General features: G+C 37.3%; 1 protein-coding gene across 1 annotated transcript; it reads right to left on the reverse strand.

Moving 5' to 3' along the window:
* Positions 1-62: 62 nt before the first annotated feature.
* LOC121326717 (NACHT and WD repeat domain-containing protein 2) lies at positions 63-22,678 on the reverse strand. Its single transcript, XM_041270132.1, has 18 exons — positions 22,111-22,678; positions 21,201-21,328; positions 19,372-19,437; positions 18,860-18,982; positions 18,425-18,502; positions 18,216-18,335; positions 17,656-18,079; positions 16,733-16,932; positions 16,034-16,446; positions 10,982-11,136; positions 7,513-7,721; positions 6,691-6,830; positions 3,135-3,245; positions 2,863-3,021; positions 2,580-2,703; positions 2,275-2,478; positions 756-1,636; positions 63-213 (listed from the first exon to the last, which is right to left on the reverse strand). The coding sequence occupies exons 2-18, from the start codon at positions 21,324-21,326 to the stop codon at positions 63-65; spliced, it is 3,684 nt and encodes a 1,227-aa protein (XP_041126066.1). The 5' UTR covers positions 21,327-21,328; positions 22,111-22,678.
* Positions 22,679-23,304: the final 626 nt, after the last annotated feature.

Here is a 23,304-nt window from a genome sequence, read left to right on the forward strand (position 1 = left end):
AAATACATAAATAAAATAAAAATCATATGTATATCTGACCCACATGTCATCTTTACTATGGATTAGGAATTACCTGGTGCCACTGGTATGTCAGTGGAGATTATCTGATTCAGACGGCCAACTAGCTGAGAGGCCAACTGACATGGGTCCTGAAGAAGGACCTTCTTTGACAACTGGAGAGCCTCGCTTAACACATCCAGGTCAATAAGTTGTCTGTAAAAAAAAAAAAGTACAATTTTTTTTTTTTTTTCCCCTTTCCCCCCAAAAAATCTTTACAATAAAACTGTAAATTAATCAATACATTTGGCCAATTGGGTTACTACATTTTTAATTGAACGGCAAAATAACAGCCCCATACTTTTCAGGTTATGGTTGCATTAAAAAGTGAAATAGCTTAAAATGTTATTTAAATATAATTCTTATCCATTTCTCTAAGTATTTTATGGGCTGAAGCTGATCTGGGTCATTTTAGTTTGTTATACTTTTTTTTCTAAATCTCCTGTTACTTGGCTTAAAGCTTGTTTTGAGCTGGGCAAGAGATTCTAATTACCTATACTGAACACTTTTCCTCATTTCATTAAAAACATATGACAATATGACCTTTTTAACTCACCGAGCCCCATCTTTCTATAAAAGCAGAAATTGACTTGATTAGTAACTTTTGCTTGTGTTTATAATAAGGGTTAGCTGCAGAGGTAGAATTCTCCCAGGATTCAGGATTCCCAAATAACATTGTTTTAATTAAATTAACTTACTTCTCTGGTGTTAGTGCTGCTTTTATGTCCTCCTCCAAGTGAACCACAGACAAGCCCCAGGCTTTGTGCAGGAGAAATTCATAGTTAAACAAGCACTCCGACACCAGAGTTGAAATGGAATTGGATTTAATCAGGTGGTATGTAACTCCATGAAGTTGTCGGATGTTGAAAATGTAATTCTTCACCGAGTCTTTTTCCACGACCCATGCCAGTGGCTGAAAACCATGGCCATTAGCATTGCTGACATCTGGGGAGGTCCTCTTACCTAAGTAGTATCTGGCATATTCTGCATGCAATGCAATTTGGACATCTCTTGTTTTCAGGTACCTCTCCTCACAAACCAGCTCTAATGTGGAGTGTGCCCAATTGAAAACATATGTGTTGTCTGTTTTTTGCTCCACCAAGTGATTCCCTAAGTCGTGCTGAAGCCTAGCCCACAGGACAAAGGGAAACTTGGACACGGTCAGCCCATGAGACTGTTGTATTTCCTGCATAACGCCGTGATCCTGGGACAGCAAGTCTACCAACTCCTCCAAAGTGATGCCATTTCTAGATAATGTTATGAAAGAGGCAGCTTTCTTCACAAATTGCTCTCCATGTTCCTTCTCCAGCCTGGCTAGTATGGATGTGTACAGTTTGCAGAGGTCTGCAGGCAGGTATATCTCATCTGGTGAAGTGAACGAAGCCCACTGTTTGGTCTCCTGATAGGCACTCTGAAGATACAGAGGGGAAGGGCAAGCCAAACAGGCCTCAATGATGAGCCGCCACTGACCAGCTTGTAATCTCCTGTGGTCTCTCTCCAGCCAACACCTCAGTATCTGAGTGACCTCTGTAGGACTGAGCGCTGTGATGTGCACAGTGTCTGACATTATTGTCAGCTTCTGTGTGAATAAATTGGTTCATTGTTAGTTCACAAAGTTTTTTTTTTTTTTTTTTTTTTTTAAATGCTGAATATTGTTCCACATAGATCAAAATGTAGTATCAATATTTAGTGGTAAAATATGCTAAACAGTAATTTAACAATATGAGTTGTTCATTATAACAATAGTATACAGTACATAAGATAACAATAACACACTACAGGGTGGGCAAATATGGCCCAACATCTGCATGCCTTGGGGTGTTGTTTGGCCAAAGGTAAAGCCCTGGAGTGTGTTATTGTTAAAATGGCTCCCTCCCCCACCCAAAGTGAATTTGTTGTCACGGGAATCATGGAATGGTACTAAAAGTTCCAAGCTGTGGCGGTATGGTGACATGACTACACAGTCTGTAAAAGTTGCTATCCAATGAGATTGCTCTCTCTATTATTGCATTACTATAAAGCACCACAGACATGAAAATTATATACAGTAGTTTTCATCCTTCCTTTTTAAAAACATAATTATTTGCAGCTTACATTGAACTGCAATTTTGAATATTATTCTTCTCTTTCCTGTGACTTTATACATGTACTTGTTACATATCTTAAGAGAAACCATGGAAAATATTAATAAAAATACACAGTAGAGCAAACAATTACCTCTGATATTTTCAAACTGCTTGATTCCATTGATGTGGATACTATGAGATACACATGCTGAGGTAGGGTAGAAGGAAGCCAAGAGACGTCGGTATTATGCTCTTCAGAGAGTTCATCAAGACCGTCAAGAATGATTAGCAAAGGGCTGTCTTCAGATGCAAACTCAAGAAGAGCAATAAACTCATTCATGAGTGCATGCAGACTCTAAAACCACATACAATGGCTGATCTTTATTAAACAGTACATATTGATGAATCAGAAAATGCATGGCTTGTTACAATACATTCATATAGTTGCCTAAATACCTCTGATAAATTGGCCTTCCCGTGATAAATCTCTGCAAGCTGGAAACATAAACTCTGAAGAAGCAAACGGACATTTCTGCTCTCTCCAGTAGTTCCCACAAAGCGCACAATGGTCTTTAGCTTCCTGGGAATAGAATAAAAGCCAATAAAACATTATACATGCAGCTTAGTCATCTCTACCAGTGCAGAGTGAAGTTCAAAAATGTTTGCTTTACATTATTTATGAGTCACAGGGCTAAAGCCGATAGTGATATTTCTAATGAAAAGAAATGTAAAAACTTACCCTGGTATCCAGTTAGATGCCAGAACTGCAGCTTTGGCCATTAAGGTGCTCTTCCCACATCCCTTTCCTCCATGCAGTACAATCAATTTCTGCTGTGAATTTTTTATCACTTCACTCAGGTCAATCAGGACTGACTCCCTCCCAATGCAATGCCCTGCCCTGGATAAAGTTTGCATTTATAAACCACTAGTTTACATATTTCAAAATATAAAAACAGCCTAGCAGTTAGGTTCATATCAAGAAATAGGACACTGAAATACTTTGGAACTTACAGTGTTTGACAGTGGCAAATGTGTTCTAGAATCTCTTCCTTCACTTGATTTTGACAAACGTCTCTTCTTCTGACATCAGGTGGATCTTTACATGCACCTGAACTGAGGAATCTGAAACAATTAAGAGAGCTGAACTGTGAAGCCTGTAAACAAACCTACCTATCCCACTCCAAAAGCTATCCCGTCTCAAAGAAAGTATTATTCAAGCTACTCCAATTTTACCTACATATCTATCTATCTATCTATCTATCTATCTATCTATCTATCTATCTATCTATCTATGATCTATGCATTATAGATGGGCTTAATCAAACTGGGTATTATCAGGTATTTAGCATTCAAATGATTTAAAAAAAAAAAAAAAAAAAGAATTTTTATAACAGATAAAGGACTTTGAACTAATATGTTCATCTACTCCAGTGGTCCTCAATGTGGTGCCCGCGGGCAAATTCATGCCCGCGAAGCCAGGCCATCGTGCCCATGGCAGCTGTTCTTAAATTATGCATCGTGGTCGCAGCGTGGGAAAATAAATAAAGCTTTAAACACGTTTTCCAATAAAAGCGTCACAGTAATCTGTTGACAGTGCTGCTCGCTTATGCTGTGCTTGTACGTACTCGATATTTATTTATTTTTTGTGTGTGTGAAGGGCCTCTGTGATACGATCAACCAATTGAAAATCTACATTTTCTCTGCAGAAGCCCAATCATAAGTTAGCTGGATGGGTCATAAACTCTGTCTGTTTCAGTTGCAGACACTGACAGTAAGTTTAACCAATAGTAGAGTCAAATTTCTACCAGGTTTTACACAGCTGTCCAGTCATAAGCAAGCAGAGGCCTTCAAGAAATGAAAGAAAATTGAGTAACCAATGGGAAAGTGACAGATCTGACAGCTGTCCAATCATTCGTGAGCAGAGGCAGGGTGTTAATATGCCGGATAAGCACTGAATTTCGCCACTGTTATTGAGAAAAATAATAGAATTTAGAATTTAATTTTCTCTCTCTATAATTTTTAATTTCACCAGAGAAGGGAAACATAGTAGTATATTTAGTTATGAATCCACTTTCTCTGAATAATTGTACTGAAGATGAGCGATTTGTTGACAAATGTGCCAAACTGAAACAAAAGCGAGACACTATCTATTTAGTTTATTTGTGGTTATCTGTGTAAACATGCTATTTATAAATATTTGAATTGCGTATTTTATATAAATTATTTAAACAATAAGCACAGCATGCACAATTACTGCCTGAGACTTGGCCTTATCAGAGTGAGCCAAGAATAACCCACTAAAACTCTTAATATAAGAACCTATGCAATAGTCAGCGTGCCCGCAAACAGCCAAGTAAGATCAATTTATGCCTGTGCCCAAATTACTTTGAGGACCACTGATCTACTCAATGTGTTAACATGTTTGTAAATTACTGATGGCATTAATCATATCTAATACTACAACACACTGGCTTCTTTCAACATCACTGTAACTGAAACATGCTGTGAAAAGTGAACTGAAAACAGTTCAGTAAATGTAGAAGTTTTGCAGATGGATGACATTTCATTGTTGTTTCTTGGTTTGCAAGTAAAAATTGGTTGTAGGCTTAAGGTTTTTATATAAAGAACCAGCTCAGCTTTTTTTGGCAGAATATAGTCCAGCCACACACAACAGTTTACCGCATAGCTATAGAAAGTCTATACCCCCTTTCAACATTTTCACCTTTTGTTGCCTTATAGCCTGGAATTAAAATACATTAAAATAGTTTGTTTTTTTTCATTTATCTACACATCCTACCCCACAACTTCCAAGTGAAAAAAATATTCTAGAAATTTATAGAAAACTTATTAAAAATAAAAACTGAAATAGCTTGTTTGAGTAAGTGTCCACCCCTTTGTAATAGAAATCCCAGATTAGCTCAGGTGTAACCAATCGCATTCAAAATCACACACCAAGTTAATTGGCCTTCAAATTCAGCCATAGGTTCCCCTGCTGGGTAGGGAATTGCAAAGCAAACACTCAACCATGAGCAGCAAGGCGCTTTCAAAAGAACTCCAGGACAAAGTTGTTGAACAGTACAGATCAGGGGATGGGTATAAAAAAAAAAATCAAAGGCCCGGAATATCCCTTGGAGCATGGTCAAAACAATTATTAAGATGTGGAAGGTGTATGGCACCACCAAGACCATGCCTAGATCAGGCCGTCCCTCCAAACTGGATGACCAAGCAAGAAGGAGACTGATCAGAGAGGCTACCAAGAGGCCAGTGGCAACTTTGCAAGAGCTACGGGCTTTTATGGCCATGTCTGGTCAAAGTGTGCATGTGACAACAATAACCCAAGCACTCCACAAATCTGGCCTGTATGGTAGGGTGGCAAGAAGGAAGCCAATTCTCAAGAAAGCCCACCTTGAATTCCGCTTGAATTATGCAAAAAAAACACTCAGGAGATTCTGTAGCCATGTGGCAAAAAAATTCTGTGGTTGACGAAACTAAAATGGAACTTTTTGGCCTAAAAGCAAACCTTTATGTTTGGCGCAAACCCAACACAGCGCAACACCCAAAGAACACCATCCCTACTGTGAAGCATGGTGGTGGCAACATCATGTTATGGGGATGTTTCTCATCGGCAAGGACTGGGGCACTTGTCAGGATAGAAGGGAAAATGAATGGAGCAAAGTACAGAGAAGTCCTTGAGGAAAACCTGCTGCCCTCTGCAAGAAAGCTGAAACTGGGATGGAAGTTCACCTTTCAGCATGACAACAACCCAAAGCACACAGCCAAAGCTACACTGGAGTGGCTAAGGAGCAAAAAGGTAAATGTCCTTGAGTGGCCCAATCAGAGCCCCGACCTAAATCCAATCGAAAATTTGTGGCACGACTCCATCAACGCGCCCCAGGGAACTGGACAGAGCTTGAACAGTTTTGTGAAGCAGAATTGTCAAATATTGCCAAATCTAGGTGTACAAAGTTGGTAGAGACCTATCCCAACAGACTCAGAGCTGTAATTGCTGCCAAAGGTGCTTCCACCAAGTATTAACTCAGGGGGGGTGGAGACTTATCCAATTATGATCTTTCAGTTTTGTATTTAATATATATATAATTTTCTTCTGAATAAAAACTTTTTTCCCCTTAACAGTGTGGAGTATGGTGTGTAGATAAGTGGGAAAAAAAATCCTCATTAAACTCATGAAACTCTGAGACACTAACACAACAAAATGTGAAAAGTTCAGGGGGGTGTAGACTTTCTACAGGCACTCTATATATAAAAAAAAGAACAGATGAAAGCATGCGACAAGACTACAGTGTCTATAGAAGATAAGCGCTAGATTCACTGCAGAATCTGTGACAACAATAATGAAGAATAACACTCATAACAGTTTAAAACCAAAGACCTCTGCGCTCAAAATAAAACCTGAATAGGCACTTTGGAGTAGGCTTGCACTGTATCTCATACTGTGAATCATTGCATTGCTCTTTGTATGGGAGTCAACTGAGAAGGTATCTATTAAACAGTACGTATTAAATGTTTACATTTAAATGTTTAGCAAAGTAATTCCAGACAATATTACCTGTTAAAGTGGCTGATGACAATTCTCTGGAAATCATTGCAGATTCGCTCGGTATAATACAAATGTGACGAATTGACTTTTGAATTGACTCCATCCCGTCCCCAGCCAACATTGTGCTCATAGATATTAGTATGCCGTAGCTGAGAAAAAACAGAATGGATTCAAATTAATGGATACAGGAATGCCAAAGTATATTTAAAAGATTCAGCATGCATAAAGCAGGGGGTTCTTGCTATTGGGTCCCTCATACTAATGCACAGTACTGTCAGAAAGGAAGCTAAAAGTGCTTGAGCCAATGACATAAATCAGTGCAAACTAAATCAATGATCTTATCTCTTAGTAGCTCTACAACAGTATTACTGGCCCCTTTTTTATTGTACTGAGAATCTTTTTTACTTGTTTAAGATATACAAATATACAACACTACAGATAAGCTGCTACATTTTTTCTGTTGGTCCCATGGTCTGACTGCAGCTAGACCGCTTCGCTTTGAATTACAACACATGAAGCCTTGGGAATAAGAAAGCTACAGCAACTTTTCCTCAATAGCGTGGTCTTTAAGGCCATTCCTTCCTATGTGTCAGTGAAAATATAGATTCACTATCCAAATATATAATTTGTCTTACAACAGATCTAAATGCAATATACATTTTAACTGTACTAAAAGTTAATTTTTAAGTGTTTTTATCTGGAAATATGAATTGTTTATGTCAGCTTGTATTATTATTTTGCATACTGTGTTATAATTTGTGCTAATAACAACCCTTACACAAAAGAAATGACTAAAAAAATATAAATAATACAAACAAATCAGAATGGAACCTTTGCGTGAATGTTGTCCATAAATTTCTGATGGGCTGCATACAGCGTCTGATTAATTTCTGGTTGCGCTGGGAGGGTATCTATGTAGTCTGATGCTTTTATACTTCCAAGGTTGTATTTGATGTCAGTGATGGTTCTTTTAAACCAGTGACAGTGTCCTTCAGGGGGGCCACTTGTCTGAAGTCCCTGTTCAACTTCACAGTCGAGAACTAGTCAAAGACATTCAAAAATGAAATGCACAGCAAATGGTTAACATGTACCATTTGAGTTTAAAGGGAATTTCAGTATTGCAGCTTCCACATTCAAATTCCTTTTAATCTTGATGAAACATTCAGACAACTGCCTTCAATGTTATGTGTGCAATAAAACTGAAAATAACATTTTTAAAAACGCCTATAGTGTATGCAAACAAATTTAGTTTTTATTTTTGCACTTTGACCATATATTTATGTAAATTTCCGCTTTCCTCTGCAGCGACAGCTGTGAATATATCCATGACTTTGCACCTTTGTAAAATGTTTCTATACTAAAGAACAACAAATGCATTTCTATTTACTATTTATTATTGTTCATTATATAGGCAGTAACACCTGACTTTTTTTTTTTTTTTTAAACTACAAACACATTTATCAAGTTGAAGTAACAGAGCACATGCAAATCAGTAGGGGCCCAATTTTGATCACAGGGCAGGCACTAACGCCAAGCCAAAGGCCATTAGCTCTTAATTATGGGGTGCTAGGTGGGGGCAAACGGGCACAATCAGACTTTGCCCTGTGAAGTGAATGTGTTACCATGTTTTGCCTCAGCTAAAAATTTTAAAGACAGGGCAAAGGTTTGCCTTTATGAGTCATACAAACCTCTTTCAAGCGGGTCTTTCTAAATAATAAAAGATATCGCTGGGAAGCTACTGGACACACAATAAATAAGCAGCTTGTGAGGGATACAGCTAAGGAAACAATGCAGAGAGAACTAACAAGTAACTTAAGTTGAAATAATGTATTATTTATTTTAATGAAAACATATTTGTTTGTCAAAAAATTACCCTCTTTGTTAAATAGCTGAATGTAAAGTGCATGTGTAAAATAATAATATAACATTTCACTTTAATACATTTCCGACACAAGACAGACATACATGTGCTTTACACTACAATGTCCATTTTGTACCTCTCAGAACAGATTGCAATTTGCATCCATTTCCACTGTGAATTTTATTTACAAACATAATATAACAAAAAATGTTTAACACAGATTTTCTACATTGATTTTCAGAAGTTTTACTTACCGGAACTATTCTAAATCATAAGGAAAACTAATGAAAGTGAGATAATTACTACATCTTTTCTACTCTTGGTTTTCTGGAAATGTTGCCGCTAGGACATAACATAATACTACAATATTTGTATTAAATGGAAAAAAAAAAAACCCCTCTTTTTTTCTTTCTTTTGAATATATTTGTAGTTTTTATATATCTTTATACAGCATTGACCATCTTCTGCCTAGCATCATATTGCACTAGTCTAAGGTTTACAGCAGTGTTCTTCATTGCAAGGCCTGCGAGCCCCTGGCGGCCACTGGTGGACTTTAGTGCGGCCCCTGACAATACACAAATGTGAAAAAGGCGGTGTGGCGGCCCTCACACTGATGTCTTATCGGCGAAAGTGGGCCCCCTTTGAAAATTAGTGAAGAACACTGGTTGATAACATTTATTTATCATGTTCAATGTGCTGTCACTCAATACTGGACACAAATTCCTCAGACTTTTTTATGCTATACTTTACAAAAAATGAGTTGGTCTTATGTTAAAAGAGACAAAATAAAATAAAAAATGATGCTGTTAAAAAGAAATCAAGAAACTAGAGGGCAAATATTCAAAGTCATGTGAATTCTCATATTTCTCGCAACTCTGCTTGCGTTGTGAATGTTAATCGCAAGCCAGTGACATCTAAGAGTTGCACAGTAATTGCAATTACAGCAGCGCTGCGGAAATTAAATTAACTCATGTATTCTACATCATATATGCAAAGCAGTAGTATGTGCAGAAAAATAAATTAAAGGCAAATGCAGGACAAAAAATATGTATAAAAAAATATGCCTGCAGGGCCTATACGTAGGCACGTAACCCATAGAGCAGAGCCAAAAAGTGGAAAGGCATTCAGATGACTCCAGAAGGCCGACATTAATTAAAAAAAAAAACAAGATACATGCACCCTACACGAACATTGGTTGGACCCATGGTCCGCGCTGTAGTAATATTTGCCTATATCTAAAAACTGAGACTGTCCTGAAATACATCCTGCAAAATAATTAAAAGGTGTGTAACCAGTATTCCATACAATATAACATAGTGGTTTGCGAGCAAATTAACTTTTGAATATAGCTTGTGGTGGTGAACCTGCAGGATTATTCATGACACCTCTCCCAAATCTGAGGGAAAAGCACTTGCGAGAGAACAACTCGCAAACCCGTTTTTTCCAACACAGCATCTATTTTGAATGTCACTCAAAAGTGCAACTTTTTTTCGTAAAAAAAGACTTCAACCTCTATAACAAAAATCTCTACAACCCCCCTTGCGACACACGCATATTTGGCACTAGGTTCATAAGAAAATTAAGAAACTACTTTGGCAGGGTTTTTCTGGATTAACAATGCAGCTAAGAAAAGAAAAAAAAAAAAGTTTTATTGGGAAAGTGTTATTAGTGTTCTAAAAACTGCAAGAGACTTGTGGAAAACATGCAACTGTTGTTTTAAAAGGGATTTTGTCCTATACTACTATTTGAGGAACTGACACGTGTGGCATTTAATAAGCGCTGACATGATGAAACATATAATTGTACAGTATTAACAAAAGAAGCAACACAGCTATATATATATATATATATATATATATATATATATATATATATATATATATATAATATATATATTTGACACAGAAAACACATGTGCAGTAAGAAGTACTCTACATTAAAGAGGAAGTCAGTTTCATTTTGCCTCACACTTTCCATGGATTGGCCAGCGCCAACTACATCGTGCCAGTGTACGGCGCTTGCTCTTCTCAAAACAACAACATAGGGGATATGGCAGGAAGCAACACAAACCCTCTTAAGTTTGCACGTTGACTTCCATTTTCTTTTAGCATTCATCAAAATCGGCCTACATGTAACCACCAAACAAAATTCAACACTAGAGCAACAGAATCAAAACCCACTCAGAATGATTGCAAACATCACAGAAAAGGGGAATGACACAAATAAAATTAAATGACATTTGAAGCTTCTAGCTCATTAAGTAAACATACATTGCTGTTTTGAAAGTTACAATGGCATGTAAAAACAACCATTTATACAAGAAAGACAGAGCATATCTCAGTAGAGGCTTATTTACAACAAATAAGTATTCATGACTGCACTACAGTATTAATAGTCAAATTGTCATTCCGCAGCGTCCAGAAGTCAATGCCCCCTTACCTGTTCTTAGTAGAGCACAGGCTGCTTCCTCTCCCACAGCTTCAGAGGCATTCTGCTGTAAGATGGTGTGGAGTTTCTGAGAAGCACTCAACCAGTTGTTTTTTGACTGTTGCCTCCTTAAAGGATCTTTGCTGTGGAAATCTCTGTTGTGGGTGCTGTTTGAAAATAAGTCAATATTTCAACAACATTACCTCTATGTAACAACATCCAGACTACTGGGGACACAATGTGCATTACATGCGCACCAAACCAACATGCCCATTTACAACATTGTTTTTTTATTTTATGTTCAGTATATAGCAAATACAGCAATAACATACAGTACCAGTCAAAAGTTTGCGTATACCTGCTTGAAACCAGGTTTTTCATGATTTTCTATATGCTTTTTAACTGTATAAACTTGTCTATAAACACATAATATTTCATTATATGATACGTGTACTTATATAAGCTGATAATCATAAGTGAGTTGCATTCAAAAATTTAATTTTTAAATGAAAATGTAAATCTTGTCAATTTCAATGAAATGGTCACCCAGAGCAAGGGGATTTCAGTCTGAAGCCCAAGTCAGTTAAAAGTCTGAAATGTGTAATACACGGTGTTAGAACACTGGCCTACTTATAAAAGTGTCTTTGTTAGATGTTCTCTGAGTTAACTAGCATGTTACCTAATTAACCTTTTTCACCAATTATTGTTAACAGGTGAGGGTCCATGATTACTATAAATATAGGTAGCATAGGCACAAGTTTGTCATTCCTGAATGTAAGGGAGCAGAAAATGGCAAAATACGCTCAGTTAATCAAAGAGAAAAGACTGTATTACTTTAAGAAATGAAGGTCAATCTTTAAGACAAATCTCAAGAACTTTGCAAGTGTCTGTAACTGCTGTGGCCAAGACCATCAAACGATTTGAAGAAACTGACACTCATGAGGACCGAACAAGGTCAGGCAGGCCAAGGGTGACCTCAGAATCAGACAACAAGTTAATTTTAATCACCAGTTTCGCACATTTGTGACTCACTGTCCCTGAAATACAAGCTCAGCTAAATGCTACTAGAAGTATAGATGTTTCAACATCAACTGTTCAGAAGAGATTGCATGAAGCTGGCCTAACTGGAAGAATTGCTGCAAAGAAACCACTGTTAAGAGTGCAGAATAAGAGGAAGAGACTTGCCTGGGCCAAAAAACACAAACTGGACATTCTTATGGACCGATGAGCCAAAATGTGAAATATCTGGGTCCAACCGCTGAGTATTTGTAAGATGCAGAGAGGGTGAGCGCATGAGTTCTGCATGTGTGGTTCCCACTGTCAAGCATGGAGGAGGCAGTGTCATGGTCTGGGCTTGTTTTGCTGTTGATAGATTTGGTGATCTTTACCAAGTCCATGGCAAGCTCAACCAGCATGGCTATCATAGCATATTTCAGAAGCATGCCATTCCATCAGGATTACGCCTAGTTGGGCAGTCCTTCATTCTTCAGCAAGATAAAGACCCAAAACACACCTCAAAGTTGTGCAAGAACTATCTTGCGAAGAAGGAAAGTGAAGGACAACTCAATCTAATGACCTGGCCTGCCCAGTCTCCAGATCTCAATCCCATAGAACTTGTAAGGGACAAACTGGACAGAAGAATCAAAGCAAAGCTACCCACAAGTGCCCTACATCTCTGGGAATTGCTGCAGAAGAGATGGGAAGACATGTCAGGTGATTTCCTGCTGAAACTTGTTAACCGAATGCCTCGTGTTTGTGAGGCTGTTATTAAGGCAAAGGGTGGCTACTTTGAGGAATCCAAGATTTAGAGACAATTTTCAATTTTCTTGAACATTGCTTTGATACTCCTTATGTTTTGTTTTGTATATTGTAACATGTGTTTTCATTTTCAAGTATTTACAGAAACTTATACGATGTAAAACATTGTCAATTATGAAAAAAACCTAGTTTCCAGCAAGTGTACTCAAACTTTTGTCTGGTACTGTACACCCCCCACCACAGCTGCAAATATAACACAAGCATGACAGTGACATTCATCCCCACTGCGGCTGTACATTTAAAATTAGAGCCATCAGTAACATGTAAAAGTATATCACCATGACATATACATGCTGTTTTCACATGGAAATGGTAAGTTTGACATATAGACTGACGGACAAACGCCGTCATATAATTCAAGACTCAATAGCTTGTGCTAAAGTAAGACAATGTTTTGTCGCAATTGTGTGTGTGTGTGTGTGTGTGTGTGTGTGTGTATATATATATATACACACAGCCTCCATGTAGTTGTGCAAAAAAATGTCATCACAATTGGAAAGGTTGTTCTGTCTTTTCTGTTTCTCTCAATAACTTGTGATAAAGTATGTTCTACTGACCATATTATCATAATTGCATGGTGCTCTGTAAGTGACACACATCAATTCAACATACTACACTGAACACAAATACAAACACAACATGTAAAGTGTTGGTCCCATGAGCTGAAATAAAAGATCCCAGAAATTTTCCATACGCACAAAAAGCTTATTTCTCTCAAATTTTGTGTACAAATTTGTTTACATCCCTGTTGGTAAGCATTTCTCCTTTGCCAAGATAATCCATCCACCTGACAGGTGTGGCATATCAAGAAGCTGATTAAACAGCATGATCATTACACAGGTGCACCTTGTGCTGGGGACAATAAAAGGCCACTCTAAAATGTGCAGCTTTGTCACACAACACAATGCCACAGATGTCTCAAGTTTTGAGGGAGTGTGCAATTGGCATGCTGACTGCAGGAATGTCCACCAGAGCTGTTGCCAGAGAACTGAATGTTCATTTCTATACCACAAGCCGCCGCCAACGTCGTTTTAGAGAATTTGACAGTACGTCCAACCAGCCTCACAACCGCAGACCACGTGTAACCACGCCAGCCCAGGGCCTCCACATCCGGCACTGTTCGCTCCACCAGAAGAACAAGGTGTGCCGAGACTGACTATAGGACAATGTCAGGTCGAAGGGTAGTTGTAGCAATCTCAGGTGGGAATATAAGGTCCTGGCTAACACCTGCCTGCATTCCCAGTCTCTAGCAGCATCCAATTGTCCCAGGCAAATCTTCTAATAACCTTTCCTGGATGGAGGGATGTCGTTCTCTGGTTGCCAGTTTCAGATGATATTGGCGGCGATCTGCTGAACTTATTGCATCATTCTTCCAGTGCTAATGCCAAGCATTACAGTACCTGATCCTGACGCCAAGTGACCCCAACTCAGAGCCACCTTACATCCTGTAAGAATGTACTTCAGGGTAGCCGGTGATGAATATAAAGGCAGGGCACGAAATAACCGGCAATTGCAGCAGTGCCCAAGCTGACTGCCGCAATACCTCTCAAATTAAAAAAAAAAAACTTTCGGCAAAAATTGCGTGTAAGCCCGCCTGTCATTGCCGCCTGTCATTGCCGCCTGTGTCCCTCAGTACCAGCACATCTGATCTACAACCCATTCACAAACTTGCTGTGTGTCAGCTGGCCTGTACGGTCACAATTCATTTTAATTCTGTCTAATCTCGTCCAAAATTACCCTTTGTATTTTTTCATTGTGAAAAATTTATGTTGTTTTTAAATTGGATTTTTTTATACCATTTTATTTTTACAATGCAAAAGTGACCTACATTTTATTTTAGTATGTGAATTACTCAGAAAACATTGATTTGTGTTTTTTTTATTTAAAATTTCATCAACATAACAGACTCGCTGTATTTCTTTTTTGTTGTTTTATGAACTGCCTCGGTGCCCCTGAATCTTCATGCCCAACAAAGGCAACATTGCCTTGCCCTACAAGACATTAACACCAGACTTTATCTTGCCTGGTAGTTCCTTACTGTTGATCCTCTCCAGCCCTTGCACTGCCTGCTGTCTCACCTCTACCACTCAGACCGTGTCCTTTAAATCTTTATCGTACCACCTCTCAAGACTCTTTACAGGATTTTCTGACACTGTTGGAATGGCCTCACCATCAATATAGAAATACATTGTTGAGTAGTTTCACAGCTTACCGTAGGACCAGAAATACAATAAACACTTGCTAAATATATTACTTCTGCCACTGAAGTTTCCTAATGGTGTTAACTAAAGCACCTTTGTAATAGAAGATAAACATAGCTTGGGGCCCTAGCAACCAAAGCAAACATTTCAGACAATACTTTTTATGACATTGGCGATTGTGTTACACAACAAAACACTTCAGAGAATCTTTCAAACTGCTCTGCATGCACAAGTCAATCTCAGCTAATGTAACATATTTTCTGATTGCTAATATTGCTTCAGAGCAATGGTCTAACTTACAGATGTGGTAACCTGGATTTCCATATTCTTACTATTCTCAGTGCCATGTTGTTCTGCTGTTAATCTTTTTGTTTCCCAGACTTTATTTTCACTTTTACTCACACAGCATAATACTGTCATATCATGGGGTCTGTTGCTTTAAACAGTAGCATGTTGCCGTAGGGATAATCAGAATGTGTGTTCTAATGTCATGAAAACCAAACATCTAACAGTGTCCGTAAATGTCTTTTGTGCATTTGTGCTTGTAAAAATATGTAAAATGCAAGCAAGGTTCCTATTAGTGACGTGAAGGATGGTGGTTTTTAAATTAGTCAACATTTAGATGAACTGAATATATCTCCATGTATTAAAGTTATAGGACCCCATACTGCCCAGGCTTATCCTTGCATTCCTAGTCAATGTTGTAAACTATACGAAATAGAGGACGCTAAGGCACAGACTACTTCAAAGTCAGACTTGTATAAAAATCTACGTACTGAAGGAAAGCGTGTCACTGATTAATCATTTCCTGTGTATAAATTCTCAGTTCATTTATCTACTTAGATTCTTTCAGAATAAATCAAAAACAGTAGGTTTTTCTTTTGGTGCTGGACCTAGAATCCATTTATTCCATATGGAGGCATCTCTCGTCTTAGGTTCCGGCACCAACAAATCCACCATACATGACAATATGCTAGGAATAAAGGAAACTCTCAGCATCCATTTAAATTAACACAGAAAATAAGAAAGATATTGTGTCACTAACCTGATTGGCACAAGACGGTATATTGCAGGAACAGAGTTTTCATCCAGTTTGTACCACAGCTGAAGGAGAGCAATCTCTTTTTCATAATCTAACCCAGACTTTTCAGTTTGGGCAACACTGCATACGTCACCATTAGAAAAGGAGGCATGAGCAACGCTGCTGTCATTGGAAAGAGCAGAGGCATCTTCAGAGCCCTCATTTTTATTAAGATCTGAGGATATGCGTTCTGCGTTGTTCACTGAAGCATCTGACTGTAAGCTTAAACCTGCCTCATCCTTTGCTCTGAGGTGTAAGCGCTTCCTTTTTGCTGCTTTTAGTCTCTTGGACTCTATAATGTTGAGAATGGCTTCAAAGTCTTCCTTTAAGATACTGGGGGGCAATGAATGTATATCACGCTTCTGACCTGTGAAAAGCTTTAGAAAATAAAGATAATACAGAATATGTTAGACAGTTGTTGCGTTTGGTAACAAAAACAAAACTAAAGAATCTCAGTTCACAATAAAACATTCCTAAAACTATATATTTCTGATTCTATTGTGTTAAGTTGTGAATGAATGTGTTTTCCCGTGATAACTGCAAGTCTAGAGCAATAACAAGCATATAAGTATTTTTACAACTTTGCATAGTACAGCGACAGAGAGAAGGAAGAGTTAAAAGTATCCTTTTAAAAATTACAGATACAACACATGGATAACTCACAAAAAAGTTAGGTCCCTCTGAGTCCTTGCACTGTCTGAGCATCTCCAGGTGCAGTGCGGCCGTGTTGTGGCTGTTACTGGTTCCATCCTGCACTCCCCACCGCGGGTCCACCAGCCTGAAGTCATACCCTCGCTGCTTACAGTAATCGTAAAGCTGAGGGTATACTTTTTCCATTAAGGTGTTTCTTTCTGGCGCTGTATCTGGACGGTCAAAAAATAAATATCATTTTTAAACAACATTTTTAGATGTGAGTAAACTGTTTTTATACATGAGTAAACTTAAGTTGTTCCTATGGTGAACTCAAAGTTTCCCTTTTCCATCTCAAGCATGAAGTTAAAACATCTGTAATTTGTATTTTGTGAAGTGTCAGTTATTTTGCTTCTCTGCTCGTGGTAATAGATGTGGAAGAGTCCTCATGTTCCCTCATTAACAAAGTCATCCATAGTGGCAAAAATTAATACCACAATGAGGTGTTTCATTTTATATTTTGTAAGTTTAAATCACCCCAGAAATCATTGCCTTCAGTCATATCAACGTCACAACTCACTAAACGATTTTATTTCTGCTTCCTTTGTGATGTGCATAGCAGCCGCTATGTCACTGTTGCTGTAGAGCCACAAAACATGGAAGGTGCCACCAGACGATGGTCTGCAAGAATATGCTACCATTTTCCTGATGGAAAGAAGCCCTCCCTAAAGTATAACAGTGGCCATATTGATTAGATGAAGCTTCCCCTGTGAATTATGGTGGTGGTGTTCTTAAGAGTCTTGGTGTCTCATCATCTCTGGTGTCTTGCCAGACCAGCCAGATTTTATAGCGCTGTATAATGTTTGTTTCAACAGGCCAAAGTGTCAACCTTCTACAAAACTGTGCCTGAACTGTGGTTCACACCCTGAACAAACTGTTTTTACATGAACACTTACCGCTGTATCCACCACAAACATAGATCATAAACCGTTTCTTCTTTGGAGAATATTGCATGTGGATGTCTCCTTTCAGCATTTTATTGATTTTATCACTGTCTGACAACAGATTGTCACATTCCGAGTCCTCATTAACAAGCTGGTTGGAAAATGCTAATTCTTTTGGATTACTGCTTGTGGTAATGGCTCGGGTGTTTGAATTAGAGTTGTCAGAGGATATTCCATGGTTGGCCTGGCTTTTGATCATGCTTTCTGATAAAACTTCTGCTCCTGACAATGCTGTCCTCCTGGAGCTGGAAATGTGTTCGCTGCTGGTTTCCTCACTTTGCGCCGCCTGTCTCTCCAGCTTGTTCGCTTCAGTCTGAGGATTTTCCAAAAAATTGATGTGACGTTCTTCATCTAGTAAGGCTGTTAATTGCTTATCCTGTAACAAGTTTTGGAGCAGATCAGTCACTGAAATGAATCACCTATGTTACCAGTCTGTTGGTTAGCAAATATAACTATTCGGTTGAGACATATCCCTTTTTTTAAAAAAAATAAACCATGTCCTAGTGCCTTACCTTTAATAAAAAGCCTTCAGTTTTGAACGTGTGAGGAGGTTCTTTTCCCTTGTCTCTTAATGGTGTCCTGCCTCCTCCAAAATACTCTGTCCTCTTGCCGTGCCGGTTGTGTAAATGGTGCTAGAATTCAATGTGAAACAGTTAATTATCACAATTTCACCATGACAGGTACTAAACTGTCTAAGCACGTGAAAACACACTTTACTTACTTTTAAATAAGTTTTGATCTGCAAGTCTGCTTCCTCACTTACTTTTTTATATGGTACATTCCAGTGACAGTCAGCTGTCTAGCGATAAACAAAAAGAATTGTATTGAAATAAATTAGAACAGTACAGAACACAGTATCATTATTCTGACGCTGAACATGCAAAGGTTTTTTTTGTTTTTTTTTTTCCCCTCCTGTTATCAATTATTTATTTATTTATTAACAGCCCATTGTGAAAGATTTTGTACTAAAATGTGTCAATGCTTTTAATTTCTCCTCTCTATTAATAAAGACTTCTATCTTTTAGGCTACTAGATAATGAAGTAACAGGCACAGGACTTTTCTTTTGTTTTTTTTAAGCTCCTTCTACCTACATATCAACTTCTCTTATTCTAAGATCCAACTTATTTATTTATTTATTTATTTAAATAAGCTTACTTTACTCCCAACTTCCTTCAGATCCAGTAGTTTGTAGGCAGTCCTCTGGGAGCCACAAATACGAGGAGCGAAGAACAAGTCTTGAAGTTTCTGGGATGAATTACAGCTACTGCAACTACCTTCCTGTGAATCAAATCCTAACTCATTCTTTACATTGTAAATACCAGTATAAAGCATTGTGTCTGCATATAACAATAAATCACTTCCTTGTAAACACAGTGTACAATACATATTTTTTGATTACTTAAGAGTTTCATATTGCAATGCATTTATTGCTATTTGTATGGTTTATCTTCAAATGTCAGTGTTATAAAGAAATATAATGTAAGTGTGGGCAGGTTAAATTTTAAATCAATATATATATAGTATTATATATCTATATATATTATTATCTATATTATATATTATATATATATATATATATTATTCTTATATTTAAAAAATCTTTACGGATCGTATATATAACATTGCATGCCGACAGGCTGTCCCTCATCTATACGAAACCTGAATACCTGAGTCTGAGAGTTTGTAGATAAGCCTTTTGCAATTGGTGGGAAGGCTAGGACGTCGTTATATTCCTGAAAAACAACACAGCAAGTTTAATCTTGGTACAGAAATCCCCTTGGAAATATAAGAGTGAGGAAACAATATTATTATTTTTTCTTAAATTAACTTTCAACACATAACTGTTTAAAAATATTTCTGGTGTCTTCTGTTTCTGTGACATATGAAATTGGGAAGGTTCTTATAGTAGAAACATTGCTATAGATAGATGTCAAAGAACTCAAATAATTAGTTTGGAAATTGAACCACTCTGTTGATGTTATCTTATTGACTCTGGTTTCTACTGTTGTGGCTTCAGTGCTGAAATCATACACCCCACCATACATCTGACAGACATACACAACCCTTTAAAATTCAGTCGAAGAAATTAAACCACACCTTCAAAATCTTTATTTTACTTTATATTTCTTAACAAAAACGACTGCCCATGTTCCCACTGGGAGCCTTACAATGATGTGGAACATGCTTTGATTTACCGTGTTGTAAAATAAACGTTTGTTTTAGTAACCTGGCAATTCACAATGAACATCGGCTAAGCTTTTCTAATTTATGAAAACACCTATACAACACACTTTAACAAACTTTAATTTACAGTACTGACCGCAAACTGTATCGACACTACTTAAATTTAAACAATACAAAACAGAATAAACAACACTGACAACAATACTTTCTCTATTTTTAAGACTGAAGAAATCAAACGCTACGAAAACCCACATATGCGTAATGATTTTAAACAATACCTAGGCTAAGAAAATTATTTAAATACACCTTAATGTTTCCAAAAAACATTCCCATTTAGCATACTGTAATTTAAAGCAACAGTCGAGAAAATAAAACATTTTTCACACAGAAAAGCTGATTTTTTCTTACTTTGGAACTTCGTTTCTTCTTTGAAGAAATAACACCGTTTGTATAAACTGTCCACATTTTTACAACATCGTCACAACAAATTCGCCTTACTGACGTGCATAAACATCTGTGACCATTTGTGTAACTTTGTCAAATATATACATATACTTAATTATGAATGCCGGTTTGTATACAGTTTGCATGGAAACTGAAGTGCTTGTGCTATTGACACCTGTGTCAGACAACGAACAGGTTCGGAATGCCCTGAGCATTGTCTTGCATTGTGGGTGTGCACTGAAGATCCCTCCCAGTCAACGCAAACACGCAGAACACTTATCCCCAACTGTATGGCCGACGAATTGTCCTATTGTTCATTATGCTTTATATTCATTACACCAAAAGTTTTGTCTGATGAAGAGAAATACAGTCTCGAAATAATTGTATGCCTAAAACGTTTTCTGTATCATACAAAACAGTGTGTGTGTGTGTGTGTGTGTGTGTGTGTGTGTGTGTGTGTGTGTGTGTGTGTCTATATATATATATATATATATATATATATATATATATATATATATATATATATATATATATATATCAGAAATAAACATTCAGTAGTTTCATTACAATATTGTAATTGCTGTCACCAGCAAAATATTTTGTTGACCATGAAAAATAAACTTAACGTGGGTAGGTGAAATACTCTTTACGGTCAAATACTTGATGTTTAATGCAATTTGGAACTCATTTTTTAAAGCATTTTATAAGTGCATTTATTATTCCAGTAAAGTAGCATTTGCGCCACCTAGTGACTGACACTATTAAGCGCTTCAAAAACGGAAACACAGTATGCACGACTGCCGTGTGAATATAATTAGGGTTCAGTATGTTGTACATACACAGTACTTAGTTGCATATTTTATCTTACCTTTTTCTTTTGCACAGATACGCACCGTCTCACCACTGCACCAACAGTATGTTCACGGAACAACTTAACATGTAAGCCTTTTCTTCTGTTTGCATCAGCAGTTTGACTTCTCAAAACAAACTCCATTTCTGTTTGGCAAGAAAAAAAGCCTTTTAAAAGTGTAACAAAAAGGATTCGATTAAAGTCATTTAAGAAAAAAAGCCTTTTAAAAGTGTAACAAAAAGGATTCGATTAAAGCCATTTCATAGATTATTATTATTATTATTATATGGAAGGGTTGACTTTATTCAGGATGAAGGGTGTCTGACCGAAAAAATTGAATTTTTTTTTTTTTTTTTTTGGTCGTGATTCTTGCGTATGTTAACCTGCCAAATCAATAAAATAAGCAACACAGGCTTTGAATTTAAGCACTCTTGCACACACCATTTACCAGTTGTTTAATTCAGAAGTGTTTTAAGAACAGTAATCTCCCCCCCCCCCCCCCCCCCCCCCCCCCATCAAGAAATATACAACATTTCCTATGTACAAGTGTACATTTTCAGAACCTGTACTTCACACAGATATTTCATGCAATTCCTTCTACAGATGGCTGCTATATCCTGGATACTTCATGGCATGTTTTAATTAGAAAGGAAAACAACTTGGATAATGGATTTTCTTGAAACCCAAACTTATCAGTTAATTAATATGGTGGCACATTGCAGTCATTCTGTTTTCTTTATTCTGTATGATATCTGTGTCGTTAGCAGCTATTTTCTGTTCTTTACTGCATCAATGGTGTCTCTGAGATCCTGTACAGCTGGACAAACGCGCTAAGCCTTTAGAAGCCGTATTTAGGTTTGTTGTGAATAATGGGATGTGTCAAACAAAGAAGATTGTTCATGTCTGGGAAGACAGAAAAATACAGTACCTTGATCGCCACAGTGACTCAATTGTTTAACTAGTGATAATTCATCTTGTAGACATTCATCAAAAGTGCCTAAAATACTGAAGCAAATGAACTTTTGCACAATGCCATCACAATTCAGTCTTCCTTTCGGGTTTAGAAGTATCCAAAGTGCAGTGAAGCGAGAGAAGCTGCTGTAGACTGGTCAGGAGAAACACATATTCCAGGCTTTCATTTTCCAGGGAAATGTCCCAGACATTCAGAACCATTCAGCTGCTCTATATCATCTGCCGCACATGTGGCTTTATTTGTAGACTTTGCCGCCAACTCCTTAACTTTACAGTTACATAAAATAATAATAATAAAAAGCTCTGATTCCTCGAGAAACTTACTCCAACTGGATCCCCCTACTATAAACTGCAAAATGTTTTTGTGCAACTCTGATCCATTCAGATATGTTACCATGGAAACCAAATTTATACACCAAGGAGACTGGCAGAGACAAATGAACCCTGGGTTAATCACAAGAGGCTTGTGTAGTCACAAAACTAAAAAACTAATAGAACACCACCAATCACTTAATTCATTTAAAACTGGCTGCATGAAGCATCACTGTATGATTTTATTTATTTTTTTACACATACAATAAACACAATTGTAATCCAAAACAAGACCAGGGATTAATTTAATGTTTTTAAAGAGAAAAGCAGGGAATAAAGCTGGTTACTTTGGCAGCAAAACTGCTAGGAACACAGTACAGTGACACCGACAGCATTTACATGGACAAGTCATGACAGTTTTCCTCACAATATTTTTGCCATACTTTTCAGGAAATTCGTTGCTATGCTTTTGTGATTTAGGCAGAAAAGTCGGTCATACCAATGCAGATTACTCAATTCATAGTCATTTAGGGGAGGGGATATTTAAATGTATGTGTCTGCCTAGTAATTAGGAAAAAAACGACTGTGAATATCAGGAGAGCTTCATGCGTTGCCATGAAGATTTAAAGAAATTAAAAAGAATGAACTTGTTGTTGCGCACATTCTGAATTACCACGCATGACTTGTGTGTGTGACTTGGTAACAAGACACAAACAAGTATATAAAATACAACTTCTACTAAATACAGGTTTTACTACTTAAAATATATGCATAACATCTAAAAGTTTTATTTAAAGAAGTCTATAAATGTATGTGTAAAATGTGGGGGGTTAGAGTT

Source organism: Polyodon spathula, chromosome 2 (genome assembly GCF_017654505.1).
Source record: "Polyodon spathula isolate WHYD16114869_AA chromosome 2, ASM1765450v1, whole genome shotgun sequence".
Classification (NCBI taxonomy): domain Eukaryota; kingdom Metazoa; phylum Chordata; class Actinopteri; order Acipenseriformes; family Polyodontidae; genus Polyodon; species Polyodon spathula.

What these genes read in the sequence shown, in the direction of transcription:
- LOC121326717 (XM_041270132.1), bottom strand. Translation starts at nt 21,326, where the DNA reads ATGGAGTTTGTTTTGAGAAGTCAAACTGCTGATGCAAACAGAAGAAAA. An exon ending in TGAAGGAAGTTGGGAGTAAA is followed by an intron (nt 18,503 to 18,859) that starts GTAAGCTTATTT and finishes GTTTATCGCTAG; the next exon opens with ACAGCTGACTGTCACTGGAA. An exon ending in GGAAGGCCAATTTATCAGAG is followed by an intron (nt 2,479 to 2,579) that starts GTATTTAGGCAA and finishes ATGTGGTTTTAG; the next exon opens with AGTCTGCATGCACTCATGAA.